Source organism: Protopterus annectens, chromosome 8.part1 (assembly GCF_019279795.1).
Source record: "Protopterus annectens isolate FY-2018-M chromosome 8.part1, PAN1.0, whole genome shotgun sequence".
Classification (NCBI taxonomy): domain Eukaryota; kingdom Metazoa; phylum Chordata; order Ceratodontiformes; family Protopteridae; genus Protopterus; species Protopterus annectens.
Genome location: NC_056742.1, coordinates 262,850,036 through 262,867,453, shown reverse-complemented (window position 1 = coordinate 262,867,453; position 17,418 = coordinate 262,850,036). Strand labels below are relative to the sequence as shown.

General features: G+C 39.1%; 1 protein-coding gene across 2 annotated transcripts in view; it reads left to right on the top strand.

Moving 5' to 3' along the window:
* The window catches only part of FANCA (FA complementation group A), a 2,214,801-nt gene that overhangs the window by 1,566,699 nt on the left and 630,684 nt on the right, over positions 1–17,418 (top strand). For both annotated transcript variants that reach the window (XM_044081851.1, XM_044081852.1), the window contains exon 34: positions 16,395–16,500. In XM_044081851.1, coding sequence (XP_043937786.1) covers positions 16,395–16,500 — 106 coding nt within the window. The remainder of the gene's footprint in view (positions 1–16,394; positions 16,501–17,418) is intronic.

Below are 17,418 nucleotides of genomic sequence, written 5' to 3'. Positions count from 1 at the left end.
AATTACTTATTAAAATCAATTATAATTTAGCTGCTCTTAGTTTCAGAATAGGTAATATGCTAGTATATTCATTTAATCCGGGTGGGTTATATGCTTCTAACGTCATTTGCCACCACAATTCTCGATATTCTAGCCTTTCTTCCCAGGGTCCCCCTCTTATATCCTTTTCTGTATGCTCTAGTACAGAGAAAATAAAACTAGATTGAACACATTCCTTACTATGCTTATACAAAGCATTAGTTTCCTTACAATTCTTTATGTCATTAAGGTGCTCATAAATTCTCCTTTTTAGTTTCCTTTCGGTTTTCCCTATGTAGAAAGATTGGTATTTTTTACAAATTGCTAAATAAACTAGACCTGTGGAGTCACAATTATAAAAATGCTTATCATTAACAATAGTCTTCCTTCTACTATATCAGTGGTGTTACTATTAGATATATTGGCACATTGGGCACATCTTCCACATTTATAAGTGCCTTTTCTCCTTCTATCCTGTGGATCTAAAGAATTTTTATTTTCTAAAAGATTTCTTATACTTAAGGAATTTTTATATACAATCTTCACCAAACTATTGCCCCCCAAATCTAATTCCGTTAGGTCCATGAATCTATCCCATTCTTTGTTAAAAATCCTTTTTATTTTACTATTAATGGTGTTGTATTCCAAGGTCAGGGCTAAATCAAAACATTCTTGTTGTTTATTATTTTTTGTGCATGAATAGTGAGTGACTCAAGCACGTCCAGGTAGGCGGTGTGCTTCTCATTGTTCATAGTGGCGGGGGGGACCTGTAGCTAGCAATGATGTGGTAGGGTGTTTTACCTATAGTTATCTGAACCTGGAGTAGCTCAAGGTAGTCGTACTGTTTAATCAGTCTCTAGGTGTATTCAGATTTGATGAAGATAGATCCACCTCCACCTTTGGTTCTTTCATGCTTGTTTTGAGGTCTGAACATGTGGAAGGCATTGTAGCCTTGCATGTCCGGGGTGCTGTCTGCAACCTTGAACTAAGTCTCGGTGACAGCACAGACGTCAGCACCTTTCTGAGGTGAAGAGAGCTTCCAGGGAGTGCAGTTTCTTGTTTAGACTCCTAGCATTAAGCACCATAACTTTGGGTTTGTTTCTAGTGGATTTTGTTTGCATTGGAAGCTTTGTTTTTGTATTGCCTAGAAAAGGCACTATGTGGGAGGCAAGTGACTTTGCTAGTATTCGAAAGCCTAGAGGAGACCGTCTCTGGCAAAGCATCTTGGTTTGACGACCATGTCTTCCCAGACTGACAGATACTGGATCCCCCCTGAATTGACACCAGAAGCTAAGCCAGTTGTTGAAGTCAATCACTTTTTGTTTATATTGTGGCATCATCCTGGGAGGAGGTAGAATGCTGGTTAGGGCTGGGGGCACACAATCTGAGAGTTCAGTCATGTCTGTCTTTATATAGTCCAGGCAGGTACACCTGAGGTCATTCACCCCAACATGTACTATGACAGAGTCATAACAGTAAATGTTGAATGTGTGTGTGATTTGACGGATCCTGGAACCTGACAGGCAGCTGACTGTGACCTTCCTTTTGTCCATCCTGGTGAGGGGGACATCTGTGTGTCTCACTGTGGAATCTCCTATGACCGGGACATTTGGTTTTGAGGTGTTTTGCCTTGGGTGCTTCTTTATGAGACACTGGTATGTGTGTTATGTGTAGTAGATTCTATTTGTCTTCTAGTATGTGTGAGCTGTTTGATCTTGGGAGGTCTCTTGGCTTTTGGTAGGCTTTTAGTTAGTACCTCCGCGTATGTGGGTTTGTGTATCATGACCTTATCTTGTGAGAGGAGAGGTGTGTGTGCTAACAACCTGTTTGATGTCTTGTGTATTAAGTGAGAGGATTGATTCCAGTTACATCTCTCACATACTGTATTTGTTTGCAGTAGGAGCAAATAGTCCTCAGTATATGTGAGGTAATTGCTACATTGCCTCAGGCTGCACATGTAAATCAAGTTGGCTGGAGAAGTGTTGGGAAACTGACTGTTCATTGTAGCACGTTAAACCATAAGAACGGTTAGGGGGTGGGCAAATTACATCAGCTTTTTGCTCTAGGGTTAACAGCAGGACTTATTCTATTGAAGATTAGGGATGAAGAAAGTGTGGCAATGCTGCTCAGTTGCATTCAGTGCAGCTGTGTGCAGCTGAGTTGTCTGCAGTGCAGCAGGGAAGCTTGGGAGGGTCCCACTAACTGTTGTCCAGTGAAAAAAGTTGATTCTAGGTGTTTGCATCTATACAAGGCACCACTAACCCCCATTGGGTGGTGTGCAGCAATGCACAAACACGAGTTTTAAATGCAAGTGAATTTAAACAGTTTTAACGCAAATTACCAATAGGAAAGCCCCACACAAAGCCTTATTCTAACAATCCCCAACTTAGATAGGTCCTGGGCTACACACGTCTGCCATAAGGGTACAGGGAGACCCTCTTAATGTAAGATGGCTGGATTTAGTGCTCAAATGATACCAAATGGTCTAGATTCAGCAAGTCTGAATCTAGCCTGTACAATACAAGGCAGAAGTAATAAAAATTCAAAGTGCAGAGTAGAACAGTCACAACAGCAAAAACAGAAGAAATGAAGCAGCATATTAATTAAATACAGTTCACGAAGTGCAATGCAGACTTTAAAATGTACTTTTTTCAGTTGAATTTAGAGTGTATGCCTTGGATTTCTGTTCAGATGCACTCTAGATCTCGGGTTAAAGTCACCAAACTCTGAGCAGCTCCAGTAAACTGAGCTGTGTATATGCATGCGTGTAGTATTAAGAAATACCAAGGGATAACAACATAAACAGAAAAATGTTTTGATTATATATGTGATGATGAAAGTATATACCCTGAAATATTCAGTAAAATACTTCTTAAAGTAATAGATGCATAGCACATTTAAAATCTTATTACACTTCCAGCTACAATATCTCACCATCATCCTTCAGTTACCTTCTCACTAATAATTTAATACAATGTCCATTTTATTATTATAACAACCAGCCTAAAATGCAAGGTACACAATTTCCACTTTCTTTGTTACTTTTTAACATTACTCTTTCAATGAATAAGGAATCATCTCCACTCATAGATATTAATATACCTATCTTCCGATGCCTATATAAAATGTTCTAACCCTTTACTGACTTTCCTTCTCTGAAAAATCAAACTTGTGATACATTGCACAAGCAAAACCCATTTCCACTCCTACCATTTGCACTACCATTAAACAAAACCACTTTTCGTTCAAAGTTAGTAAAGCTTTCTAAATACCTTTTCAAAGCTACTCCGGGTATTCCGATTTTTCGGATTAGAGGTAACAGTGTCCAGCATTTATGCAAGTACAAGAAATTCTGATATACTAGACAAATTGCTGTTTATTAAATGTGGGTAGTAAAAACATAAGTTAGAGCTACATGCAACATTTCTAAACATCCACTCCTTAGACATTATGGCAGTTACTATATCCTGGACAGAAAAATTACTCTTTGTATTTATCATTTCTTCCCTGATTCTAGCCTTTGAAGGCTGATCTGAAAATGGCATCAGGGTGCCAGGTTCATCTTCATAAAAGTCCAGAGAACGTGTTTCATTGTACTTGGAAGCCACAGACATGCCAACAACAGACCTAGGCTTAAGTCTGCTGTACTTGAGGCAAACCCTACAAATGTCAACAGTCTTTTTCAAAATGGAAATGCATTCAGAGTCATAGTTTTGTGAACTATAAAGTGTTTGTATAGTTTGTTCACAGAAGTGTCTGAACTGGTGATGCATTTTCTTTAAAATTTCCTGCTACTTATTCCTGGCCATGATTTCTAAAACTGAGGACCTCATTCTTACAATGACTCTCCTTAAAGAACCAATACTGTTTCAGTGTATAAATTTCCCTATTTTGTCTGGTATTTTCAGTCTTTTGGTGGAAGGTAATACTTTTTCATCTCCAAACTTAAATCCTACTGCTTGGTGTACTGGTTTTCACTATCTTTTCTACTGCACTATAACTCTGTCTGCGCCATATATTTATCTAACTATTTATTCCAAAATGGTATGTGTGTATACAGTATCAATCACAACTGACACAAAAGATTTTACAACAAAGTCTCTGCATCTGAAACAGGCTCTTTGGCAAAGAATTATGTTACATTCTTCTATACCTTCATATATTTTGCCTTCTGATGTTTTAACCTTTTCTTCTCTCCTTAGACAGTCTGTAACCAATTGATGGGTGCATTTGAGTCTCTTGCCATACTTATCTAGCGGATTTGTGCATTGTAACAGGTGCCTTTAAGCGGTTTTGTCTGCCCAGCTTGCTACTTAATTTCTACTTTGTGAAATATGCTGTGTGCTCACTTGTTATAATGCATTTTAAAAATGACATTGAGACAAACGTAAGCTCATTGCATGCTGTTAATACTAATTTCCTATCTTTTACATCAAAGTATGCAGTAGCTAACAAAAGCAAGCAGTGCATCTGGAAGCATCTTATTATATATATGCTTGTTATATTTTTGCTCAAAATCAGTTATGTAATCTTGTTGTATTGTTTTTATGCCTTTCTCTGCCATGCATCAAACCTCTAATATGCCATCATTCAGGTAGCCACAAGGATGCTTTGTGCTCTTGTTGGAGTCCCAGCACTGAAAACATTTTTCATTTACAAGCCCGACTCCTGCCGCTGGTGGTGATGAGTAATATCACTGTGAGGGCATCCTCTGCATGCCTTCCCCACATATATCACTAGGGACTATCACTGCCGGTTAAGTCAGACATGCCCACATCCTCCTGAGTGAGCCCCCTTCTTACCTGATTAACTTTCCCTCTCTAGCAGGAGCCTGTTAGTGGAACCACCATGCCAGCCAGATAAGTGCCACCATCCTTTACCTAGAATTGGCATTCCGATTATTTCTGCCTGTGCTAGCAAGCAGCTGAGCCATTAGTCAAATTTGGGTCAACTGCACCATAGGCAGGGTTTTATCCCTCTGAAAAAACTGATGCAGGCCATATATATAGAAACTCTCTCTCCCTCTGTCTCAGACAATCCAGTCAGACATAGAGGAGGCTACATAAATCTAGTATTCCATCCTATCACAAGAACAAGTCTAGTTGTTAAGATGGATGTAAATTCATCTTTGTTCAAAGCCTCTTTCGCAATTTCTGTTGCTATATATATAGCTCCCCAGTAAATGACATTTTAGATACAAGGGCATGCTTTTGTTTTTTCCAGCTCAGTAACCAAAGTCCAAATCATAACCTCATTTTTATAGCTTTCATAGGGCTTATTTTCATTAAACATGGAAGGGAAGTTCTGTAGTTAGAAAGCATCCTCTGCCACTGCTGATAAAGTTAGAACAAACTAGTTGAGTTTTCAAGACCTGTGGAGATTATTATTTTGGACATCCAGTATGCACCAACATCGTTGTGATACACATACACAGGCCACAGTCTAAAGTTCAACGAAAAGTTACACATTCATTACCAAAAACCAAAACACTGTTGCAAAACCATCATGAAGCAAGTAGAAAAACATGGTCTCCCGCCAAAAAAAAATATTGCAGTCATATCTCTCAACCTGTTCGTGCAAGAAGTCTGGACAAAGCCTAAAATAATGGGAGAACAAGGGCCCAAAAACAGGGACATATTTTAAATATTGCAGTACTTTAATTGAACCCTCACTGCTGCCTTGTAAAGTAGCACAAGTTTACAAACTGCTGTTAAATTCACTTACCTTCCTGTTTGTTTCTTTCGGCTTTTCCTGGTTAGGGGTCGCCACAGCGGAACTCCAGTCCGCTAATGATTGGCAGTAGATTTTGACGTGCTGGCTTGCCGGGCCTAACGCACAACCTTCAAAGAAAGGAACGCCCATTCACGCATGTCGACACACAGAAGACACTCTAACTGAGAATCGAACAGGCAACGTCTGTGAGGCGACAATGCTACCGCAGCACCGCCACCGCAGTCCAAATTCACTTACCTTCCTGTACTTCCCAGAATTCTGGAAGTCTTTGCTACTGTAGTTACATACCTTAGATCATTTTCTAATTTTACAGAACCCAGCTTCCAATAATCCTAGGTTTATAGACCACATCTGAACTGCTTTTTTAAAATGCATCTTTTTGACCTTCATATTCAACTCTCCACCTGCCACTTTACTGACAGTTTCTTTAACTTACTGCATTTTTTGGTAAGATGTCCCTATCACCTCAACCATTTTAATATAATCTGTGAATATATCAAAATTGTTTTCACCCTGTGGGTAGCAGAGGTTAGCATTGTTGCCTCTCTCCTTTGGTTCCCTGTTTCTTTTCCCAGCTGTGATATCTTCTCTGCAGAGCTTGCATGTCCTGCTTGTTTTTGCTAATTATTTCAGTTTCCTTTCATCACCAAACACATACAGGTGAATTTAATTTCTTTAAAATTGCCTGTAGTTGTGTATGTCATGTAGGAAGGGGTGTTTGCATGTGCATGCATGTCTGTGCATTATGTGATGGATCAGTGTCCCATCCAGGATTATTAAATTGCCTTGCATACATTTATAAGCAGGATAGACTTCTCCATGTCAGTGAATAGGATAAATTGGGGTTCAAGTGTATTTCATTGGGATAAACTCGTCAATTAGGACGGCTCTTCAAAAATGCTCCTTTTAAAGTGGTGCAGCTCTGGTATTGTGCGCCTCTTCACCCAGCATGTGGGGAGCATTTGTCCTACTACCCCTTCCTTAAATATACCTTCTGTAGGGTTGTAACACATGGAAGGATGTAGCAACTTTTGACAAACTGTCCTTTACAACAAGTTTGCTGTCAGTGAAATACCCTTCTTTCTAAAGTAGGTATCAGAGAATGAGTATGTTCTCAGCCTCTAATGTTAAGTCAGTCAGATTGAATGCATCACTGGTTCAAAGACTGATTTCATCATATGCGTATGGATAGCAGACTGATATTTGGAGCAAGCTGCAACCTGCAAATGTCCTATTCACATGCTGCCCCAATACTAGTACAGAAAAACAGAACTGTGCAGTACAATCGGTAAAACAAAACTATGCAGTGCAGTCAGTAATAGAATTATTCCTTGTAGTCGTTGCAAGTCTTTAATCCAATTACTTATTGCCTCTACAAATCTGTTTTCATCTCTGCATCTTGGGAGAAAAATACATTTATCATTCTGCATGTTTCACTTAAAGAATTCAGTCATTTGGATTGCAAAATTAGTGTCCGTACATTTCAACTTTGTTAGCATAATCTGTTTTTGAGATTAAATTGCTTCAATGGAACTTCCCCCAAAGCTAGCATATCACTATCAGTTATTTTTCAAAATATGTAGCTCTCAGTGATAGGTGTATGCTCTATGCACATAAGATACTATCCTTGCACCAAAGCTGCCCTGGAATCTCATGTCTGTCGCTTCCTGAGCACAACAGCAAAATCACACTTCAACTGAGCAGTAGCTGCTGACATTTAAAAAAAAAAAAATACAGCACAGTTTCCAACCATGTACTTGTCCATTATGCTCAGCTTTCTCCCAGTCATTGTTATAACTTAAGACTTAAGAATAATGCATCTTTGAGGTATTTTTAGCCAGCAGGTCGTTATGGTACACTTATCTTTTCTGCAGAGTTTGCAAGCAATTTTTCTGGGTCAGCCTTCCAAGTCATGCTTTTTTTTATTGACAAGGAAGCTCCCCTTGTGAGGCTGAGATTATTTTATTTCTTTACATCTGTTTCTCAGATGAAATAAATTAATACTCCTTATTTTCTTACTTCATATAGGTTTTATAAAGTCATTTTTTCTGCTTTGGTGTGTCCTTAAAAGCAGTTGGACCCATTGTTTAAAACTTGTTCATGTCGTCAGAAAATGGACTGGCACACACTGTTTAGGTCCATATCAACAATCTTACTCTAATTCTTTTTATCAGGATTTCAACAAGATTACCACGGCTTGTCTGAGCAATATTAATGCTTTACTTAAAGGTAAGAAATACAAAATACCAACAAGTACTAGTCCTCTTCACCCTCTGGGAAGAAGCACAAGTACCACTGCTTTTCCTGCAGGGAATATTCTAAAAATTCCAAGCAGTGTGACTTTAAAAGCCTTGTATAGTGAACACTGTCTAAAATTTCATCTTCTAGTACTCCCTGCTAAGTATGTCATGACATTGTCTCAGGCTTAGAGGATGTGCTCGACCCATGTCTTTTCACAGTGCTGTTTTGTATTAGTTGTACATTTCACATCTTATTCCTGATGTATGCCATTAAAGTATTTTCAATCTGTATACCAAAAAAAAAAAACAGAGAATTTCAAAGTGTCTTGCAGTCACCAAACTATTAGCCAGGACCCTTGTTTGCATTACCTTGGAGAGAAGTGGTGTGTGAAAAATTTCTGCAAGAGTCAGCATTTCTATGCAGCCACCTTTTGGGTGAAGTTGCAAAAAAACTAGATGCTTACCTTATCTCATTTGGAATGGTAGCTCTTGAGGATGGTCCACTCAGGGATATACAGGAAGGCCCTTCAAATCACTTTGGACCAGGTCCTGGTAGATGGAAGAAATTAAGGGGTTTGGAGGAACATGTACGGCAAAGACTCTTCTTTCAAAGTCTGTTCCTGTAATGTCTTTCTGCTCCTTGTATTTCACCTGTTATCCATTTAGTGAGGGACTTCATTTTGAGGGGAAAAGAAGAGGTATTCATTCCAAGGAACCACCTTTGGGAATGAACTTTAGGACTCTTCTTCTGACTGTCCAGTTTGTTCAGAGTAAAACTTTGATCCACCCCCACTACCTTGAGAAGGCTTAGTAATTGAAGTTAAGTTAAAGGAGTTTACTTTTGTCTCCCTCTGGGCTGTACAGGAGACCTAGAAGAAGGAAGGGCAAGCATAGAGATTGAACATAGGCACCTTTACAGGGGGCAGTACAGTTTACCAAGAGCAGGAAGTAGGAGGAGGAGTGTTGGAACGTAGGGATTGTGTCATAAGAAAGATAAAGTTTAGAAGCAGGATATAAAAGAGGGAGGAAGTGCCTAGTGGTAGCTGTAATTTTCTCAGAGTTAACACTGACTAGGGCTGACTAGTTAGTGGCCAGTGCAAATAGGAGAGCTAGGAAGCAGGTAAATACAATGACTGTTGTGGGTACAAGTTATCTGACTTGGGCTGAATTGCTAAAGAAAAAAATGACCAAGGTGTTAGATATAAGGTGCAGGGAAATGAAAAGTTCAGTAACAGTCACACAGGCGCTACCACCTATGCAAAACCAGCAGAACTAATAAAGGTAGGATAGAGCACTTGTAAAACTGATTTATGGAATGGGAAAAGAAGTAGGGACAAGAGTGTAAGATGTTTTTGGGGTCAGCTGTTTAACCACTCTCTGGCAGGATATAGTATATTTCAACAAGGTATGCTACCAAGCCGGGGGGGGGTGCCATATAAGTGAAAGTTTGAATTTCACCTAATCATTTTATAGTTAACTGAAGGTGGAATCAGTAGAAGCTAAAATTATTAGATGAAGTGGCTAGAGGGTTGGGCATGGGGTAGTGGTGAAAGAGACATTATTCCTGAAAGAGGATGTAATAGTGATGGCCACAATGGCCAGTGATAGATCTTTGCAGTGTATTCTGGTTTCAGGCACCACAAGAGACAGAACAGAATGATCTGTCCTGTAGACAATAGAAGCATAGAGGAGATGAGGAAACCAACCTAAAATTATACCTGAGGACTCTGTTAGAGCAACCTGGTTGATAACATCTGAACTTCACTGCATATAATTGCAGGATGTTACACCTTTAGGGAAGATAACAGAGACCAGATATAGCAATGGAATAGTGCTACTTAAAACTGTTGAGCAAGTATCTGTAAAGGCAGCAGTGAAACATGAGTTTTAGAATGAGTAATCTGCACTTAACCGTAAGGCAAACAGGGTGGTTGGACAGCATACAGAGGGATATAGATTCCAGGGGATAAAAAAGAAGCTAGTCTGTCATACTGGAGATCATCCGTCATGAAATGACTGGAATACTGCATCCATCTTGGAACAGCCATATTTGGAGAGGGAACTAAAGCTACTAGAAAGAATATCAATAAAAGTTGCCAGAATGGTGAAATGAATGGGTGGCATTTCCTTTTGAGAGAAGTTGGATTTGCTAGATCTTTTCTCATTCGAAAACAGGACAGATGAGGGACATGTTTTGGGTCCACAAATCACAGTCAGGGAAACTGTGAAGGGAGTGACCTAAAACAAAAGGATAGTAGTAGTAATACATATCACAATCTCCAAATTAATGATACAAGGTATAATGTGGATTTAAGAAAATATTTCTTCAAAGAGGGGATGGTGGAGAGTTGGACTGCTGTCTCAGACTGGTGGTGGGAAGAGCTTAAGCTGAATGAAGGAAAAGGGTGGGACAGCATCAAGGTTGTAGCTGTAAAAGGAAAACTAGACGCTGCGTGATGTAGAAGGATAAATCCTTGACGATGACCCACAAGTCCTGCATTCAGTTAGCAGTCCAGATGCTGAAGGAGCCATTTGGTAGTGGTGTTGGGGGGCAGGGGGCTGACAATGCAGCATCTGTTTGCATTTCTCAAGGAGGTACATTGGGCATGTATCTATAGCAGGAGCTCTCTTTAATTATAATCCCTCATACAAAAACACTTGATGCGAGGGGAACAGGGACATTGAGAGTTACAGTACTCGTGGAAGTGGGTAACACCCCTTCCTGTCTACTGCCCATTGCATTTTTCTTCTAGATGTCTGTGGATATGCGCAGGGGAAGTGCAAGGGCTATAAAATGAAAACCCTAATTACCACCTTGGGCAATAAAATGAAAACCCTAATTGCCACCTTTACTGGTGCTTGGCTGTTGCAATAAGATGAATAATTGAGCCCTAGCACTATCATTCCAGGGGGGGGGGGGATGTATGATTCAGGAAAGCATCTCAGGGAGGGGCTCAATAGTCAAGAGAAAGACCTGAAAACATTTGTTAAACTAAGTTGTGTGTAGGTATACTGTACATATAGCATGGTGGTCTTCACCATTTGGATGAGTACAGGTGACCAAAACCTGTGCAAATAATAGTTATAGCAGTGTTGTAAACAGTCCAGTCTAAGTAATGTTTCTTTAAAGTAAGAGAATTATTTATTTTACGTTGTATCTTTTTTTAATGGTCAAAAACATATCTGCCTTACTAATGACAGCAGATTTATTTAATGAGCTGCTGAATACAGTGTAAAAAGTGGGCTGAGAGAACCCCAGTTGGCTAAAGGAGACTTGGTTTTCTGAGCAACGACTCTTGGAAAGAGAACCACAATGAAGGAAGACTAGGGAGGGCAAGCTGGGAATTGTTCCTCGCTACAGAATCCAGAGAGTTCCAACAGATTCTGTTTCCAAACAGCATAAGAGAGTATATGACTGACTTAAACATAGTTTCTATGCTTTTGGTCAAAGCATGAGAATTTGGTTTGCTTACAAACACACCTGGATTTAATTTTTTTCTGTATATAATAAACCGCAAATTGTTAAGACTAGTGTTCTCAGCCGCTTTAATCTTCCACTTGCAGGCGTGTGTGCATTTATGCTTAGACAGATGTAGATGTTATTTTCATTTGTTAAATGGGATAGAACACTTATCTCAATGGACCATTTTCTGTCTCAGCCCGAGATAATACAGTAGACAAAAGATGATAAAGCTGACATTTTCAAATGGATGCATGCACAACGATAAATACTTAAATGTTTTGCAAGTAAGGCATCAGCACCACAACTAAATATATAAGTAAAAAACAGCTGTCAGCATTTAAACTTTGACAACTCATATGACTGGTGCAAAATGCAGCACAGACACTAAATATTCAGTGTATGCAGTATGTAAAATTAAGTATACAGATAAGTGAAGGAAGAAGGGAAGACAAAGTTAAGGTAATGTACACACACACGTACACACACACAGATTGTGGGGGCATCGGAGTATTACTCAGCAAGTGATCACAGGGACCATAATATGCCTAGCCATGTACACCTTTAAGTAGACAAACTTAATGGTTCTCGCCACCCTTGTCAAGCATTTAATAATGCTTACCTCCCAAATCAAGCAGGGCCATACATGAAGAATCTGGCTTAAATTTGTATCTTCCAATCCACTCATTAAGACTAGTGTTAAAAGTAGCCAAGTTTTACTTTGACCTTAAGTGGCAACTCATCCCTCAAACTAGGAGTATGCTAGTTTAGGACCCTATCCCACCAGTAAGTCTTGTGTATGTTTTGGTGTAGATTTAGGTCTGTAGTGCATGTATTTGTAGAAATGCTGGTTTTGCAAAGAAATAGGAGGTTAATTAGGATTAGGTCTTTAATGGCTGTAACAGCTAGACACAGGTCATCTTCTATCAGCTGGTAGGCTGCTGAGTAAAATGGGAGTCATGCAAATCTTTGGGATAGTCAAAGGATTTAAGACCTTTACTTTTGTTGGTTAGACATCTTTAAGGCATCTCCAGTTGGACAGTATGCTTATATTGTATTTGATGACTGGTCTGATAAAAAAAGCATACGGGGGTATGATGACTTATTTTAGTGTGGTTTTAAGATACAGGGATGGGCATTTCTTTAAAATTTATGTTATTTTCTGTATTTTGTTATGCAGTTTATTTAGATGGGAGTTCACCATAGTGGTTTATTCCTGAATTTACTATTCTATTTATGGCAGATGGGTACTAACTTTTCTGTGCAGCGGCTTAAGTGCTGGTAGAAGTCAGGGGTGAATGCAGCAGTTATGTTAGCTGGGTCTACTTGCAAAGGATTGATGAAAAGTTTGCATATGTATTCTACAAGCTGCAGTATTGCCCTGGAGAAGTCCCTAAAAGATGATGTTGTGTTGGTGGGGTAGTACAACTAGACCTGACAGAGAAGATGAGCATTTTATTGTCTAATTTTAATGAGGGTTGAGGAGATGTGAGGTGGGGTACAGGTTGGTAGGGAGCAGGTTGCGGATGTTAGAGCCTATACTGTGTAGTTTTGCATTTTGATCCACTATTAGCAAAGTCTAGGAAACACAGAGTATAACTATTTTAGAGGTGTAAGTGTGCCAGTCAGTGCTTGGGTAATTGAAATCCTATGACACAAACATATTTGGTTTGATATTTAACATCTCAGTGGTGTTAAGGTAATTTCTGTGATCTTTGAGGATATAATTGGCAATCTGTAGCTAGGAATGAATTAATAGCTGGATTTTTTAATAGTGATTTGGATATCCAGGAGCTCAACGTTATGGCCAAGAGTGATTTGAAGTGAGGTAAGGATTCTGACAAACCCAGATACTCTACCACAGGAGCCCAAGAGCCTGAATGAATGATATACCTTTGTGTGGCGGGAGTGCTGTCATTGTACTAAAACCATGTCTCAGTAACTACAAAGATATGAATGTGTTCCAAGTTGCAGGAGAGTTCAAGTTTTGGTATCTTTCTGTTTAGATTCCTGACATTGAGTAATGCCAGCATGATGTCATCCATATTTGAGTTTGAGTGGATTACATAGCAATGTCCAATAAGGGGACTCTGCCTAAAAAGGGAGACCATAGGGGCAGCAAAGGCTTTAGCTAATATGGGGAAGCACTGAAATGAGAAGTGTAAGCCACCCTTGGCAAAACAGGAAATCTGATCCACTTTTCATCCCAGACTGACACATACTGCACTCCCTTGGAATGACATAAATTACATAGCTAGTTAAATCCAATTGCCTTATTTTGGTATGTCAACATCATTCTTGTTGAAGGCAAGATACTGCTCAAGACCAGTGTCTTTCCTGTGTCTAATACATGCTTAGTAAATTCCATCACATCTGTCTGGGTGGAACATCACAAGTCATTTCACTACCAAGAAGGCGATCACTAGGTTGTAGTCATATTTGTCTGATTTTGTGTCTTTATAGCCCTTGTAACATCATGGATTGTGGCATCAGACAAGCAGCTGTGACCCTGTTCATTTCCAGTCTGGTGAGTGTGGGGATTGTATGCCTAACTATAGATTTACCTATGACTAAAACTTTTCATTATGTGGAAGCAGACTTAGTGGACCTTAGGAGCTTAAGCCTGCTGCCTTGGTATCTCTTGGGTGAGCTGTATGGATCTGCAGTATGTGTGAATGGAGAACTTATAGGTGTTGCCTTGTGTGCTGGTGGCTTTCTTTGCTTCGTCAACAGATGCACACAAAGCTAATAAATGAAGTAAGGTTTGCAAAACAAGTCATAAATGAGTTCCTAATCCTGCAGTGCAAGATATTGTAAATATCACACAAACTAGTCCCCTACATATTCAAAATGTCAATTTTCTGTGTGTGTATTGTTACCTTATTGGTTTCAGTAGGCTGTTAATTGGTGAAATCTCTACTGACCAGGGCTTGAGTCAGTTTGAGTAGGATCATATAAATGGAGTGTTTCATGAATGTATTTGAGCTTTAGTTGTAATGCAGGTGTTATTCCTTGGTTGTGACAATTCATTTATGTAATATATTTTGGTAATTTTATGATGGCTATGTCAGGGTATTTTAGTTTTAAATTTAGCGACTCTTGTATTTGGTTATTTTTAGTTAGTTTTGGTAGTTAGAATTCAGGTCAGTTTTGCTGCTAATGCTGTTTTCATATTGGCTACGTTTTGATGATGTTTTATTTTATTTTTATTTTAGCTTTTTTAATTTTATTAAAAATGCTTTTAATTGTTAAGGGTTTGATATAGGTGGGAAGTTTTGCACTTGGGGGTTAAGTGTGTGTGTATATGTTTTTCTTTTTTTGGGGTGTGGATGTTGTTTTTGTGACTACAGCATGCAAAGATTGCTTTACATTCTAGTGAATGCGACATACATTCCATGGCTACAATTAAAAAACATTGCTATCAGTGATAAGTCCTTTTTACAGCTGGCAGTAGCCATTTCTGATCCATAGACAGCCCTACCGCCATGCTTACATGTAAGAGGTTTGCAGCACTGCAGTGGGCTGCCTCAGTGGTCTACTGCAGATGCTAGTGAGGGATTCCAGGGGGGATAAGCATATGATGATTAGCCAGATGCTGTTTTCCAGAAATGACTACGATAATAAGTGATTTACCCAGGTGTGCAATTCATAGAACCTCTGGGCTGTGTAAATCCTGTCAGCCACGTTACATTCAGCCAAAAGCTTTCACTCGCCCATTACTTTCAGTGTGTGCTGCTGTGTTAGAGGGAAGTGCCCGGAAATTTACCGGACATGTTGACTATGTGTGTGTATCAAGAGGTACGAGTGTCCACAGGTGTGTGTGTATGTGTATCTACCTGGGTAGTTGCAGTGGGGGGGGGGGGGTAGTTAGGGGATGGGTAAGGTAAATGTATATGTGTGGAATGGGTGTGTTTGTCCTTGGGTACAGTTGTGTGAGGGTGTGTATTCAGTGTGCAGTAAGTGTCAACTTGAGGGATGGTAGCCATATCTCTAAAGTCACATTTTGCAGTTGTGCTGGGAGGGGAATACCAGGGACTTTGAAATATGGCCAGGTTTTGCAGCATGAAAAATATGTTGGAGTAAGTCTGTCTAAAAAAAAAAAAAAAAAAATTCACTTGAAAAGCTAATAGAGCAAAAGGTCATTGATCCTTGATGCCTCTGCTGAGCAATAAGAAGAATGAAACTCTGACACTAACTGACTAATCATTTATGATTTACGAAGGTCAATGACAACTTCACAGGCATTCTGTCCACTCAGGGACATATGAGATGTATGGCGATGTGGCCATGTGTGTGCAAGTGTTTGGATGTGCGTTGGGGGGATGATTCAGCTGACAGCTGTGACTGCGACAAGAGCAGCAGAAAAAATCTTGCTAGAGCTTGTGGTAATTACCGCATGATTCAGAGACATGCACTTTAATTGATAATGAGATCTTTCCTCATTACAGCCAATGTGCCTCTGAATCACTGGTTTCAGAAATGAAGCTAAAAGGCTGTTTTTGCTGCAGCCTTCGTGCTCACACAACTTGGCCTGTTTCTGAATCCTGCTGTATGTTTCATTGTATTTTCTTGCTTTAGCATTTTTAAGTTAAATTAAGTGCATATTTGGGTTGGATTCAGAGAGTTATTTTAGTGTTTTTGGGTGTCTTTATTTTTGTGTGTGCAGTATATAATGTCTTTTATTTTTTTGCAAGCAAGATAAATACAGCTGGTTTAAGAGAACTATATTAACTTTGTTAACATCTTAAACATACAGATGTACAATTGTGGTGATGTATTTTATTATTTACACTGTGTACCAGATACGTGTTTTTATCACACACCATATATGGGGTCCTAGTTCAGGATAAACATGTATGTGCATTGTTTTGTATGTTTTTGCTCATCATGTATTGTATTCACAACCTGAATTTTTCTTTAATTTTAGTAGTTTTCTTTTACAGGATCCTTGTACAGCTTCCTGCATCTGTCTTGTTTCAGACACGAAGAGAAGGAGCATCTTGGGTCATACACTGCAGCACCTTCTTCGATTTTGTGAACGTGGAGCTGGTATGAGATTGTTTATTAATGTAACTTTTATAAATGACAGACTTAAGTATAATTATTGTTTGATAGGCTTACCACCTGTTTTGCCATACCCACTTTAATGGTGAAGGATCACCTAAGTAAAAATGTACATACAGTAGAGAGTCAGTTATCCCAACTAATTGGAACCTAAGGTAGTTAGGATAATCATACTGTTTGGATAATCAAACATATAACTGTATCGGATTAAAAAAAAACTTCTAAAAATGTTTTTGACGAACATTAAACAAGAAAAATAAAACAAATTTACTGTAACTACAAAACAGTACAGTATATTAGTGTAGTACAAGCTCAAAAAACACTCGCAAGTGAATACGTATAACATTTACGTTATTCAGAATTTATGATTTTTTTCCTACTTGAAAACTTTGGAAAGCTGCATTCGGATAATTGACGTTTCAGATAATCGAGACTCTATTGTATAACAATCTGGATTGGTTGACAAGGTGATTGAGAGCTTATAAGCTCAGCTGCTAATTGATGACATTTAGGACAACCTCACTAATGTGCATGCAAGTATAAAATGCTTAAGGAGTGCATGAATGAAATGAAAATAGCGTCAGAAACCAAATGAATTTATATTACCAAATCTTCCTTTAAAGGGTCATCTGTTATGAGTAACATCTGGGATTTCCTTTCATAGAGCCTTCTCACTGCATTTCATAGGGCTCAAACCTTCTCTGTTAGGGGAGAATACAGCCCCCTAGTGGTGCACAGCGTGATGCCCCTGTCTCTTTTTAATATGTATCTTTAGAAAGTTCTTGTGCTTGATGCCTAGGAAACATAACGCATCTAAGTTTGCCTGTAAACACCGAGGAGGCATGACTGCTATACTCAATAAGCAGCTTACTACAGCTTGCAACTAAAAATATCATTTTGGAA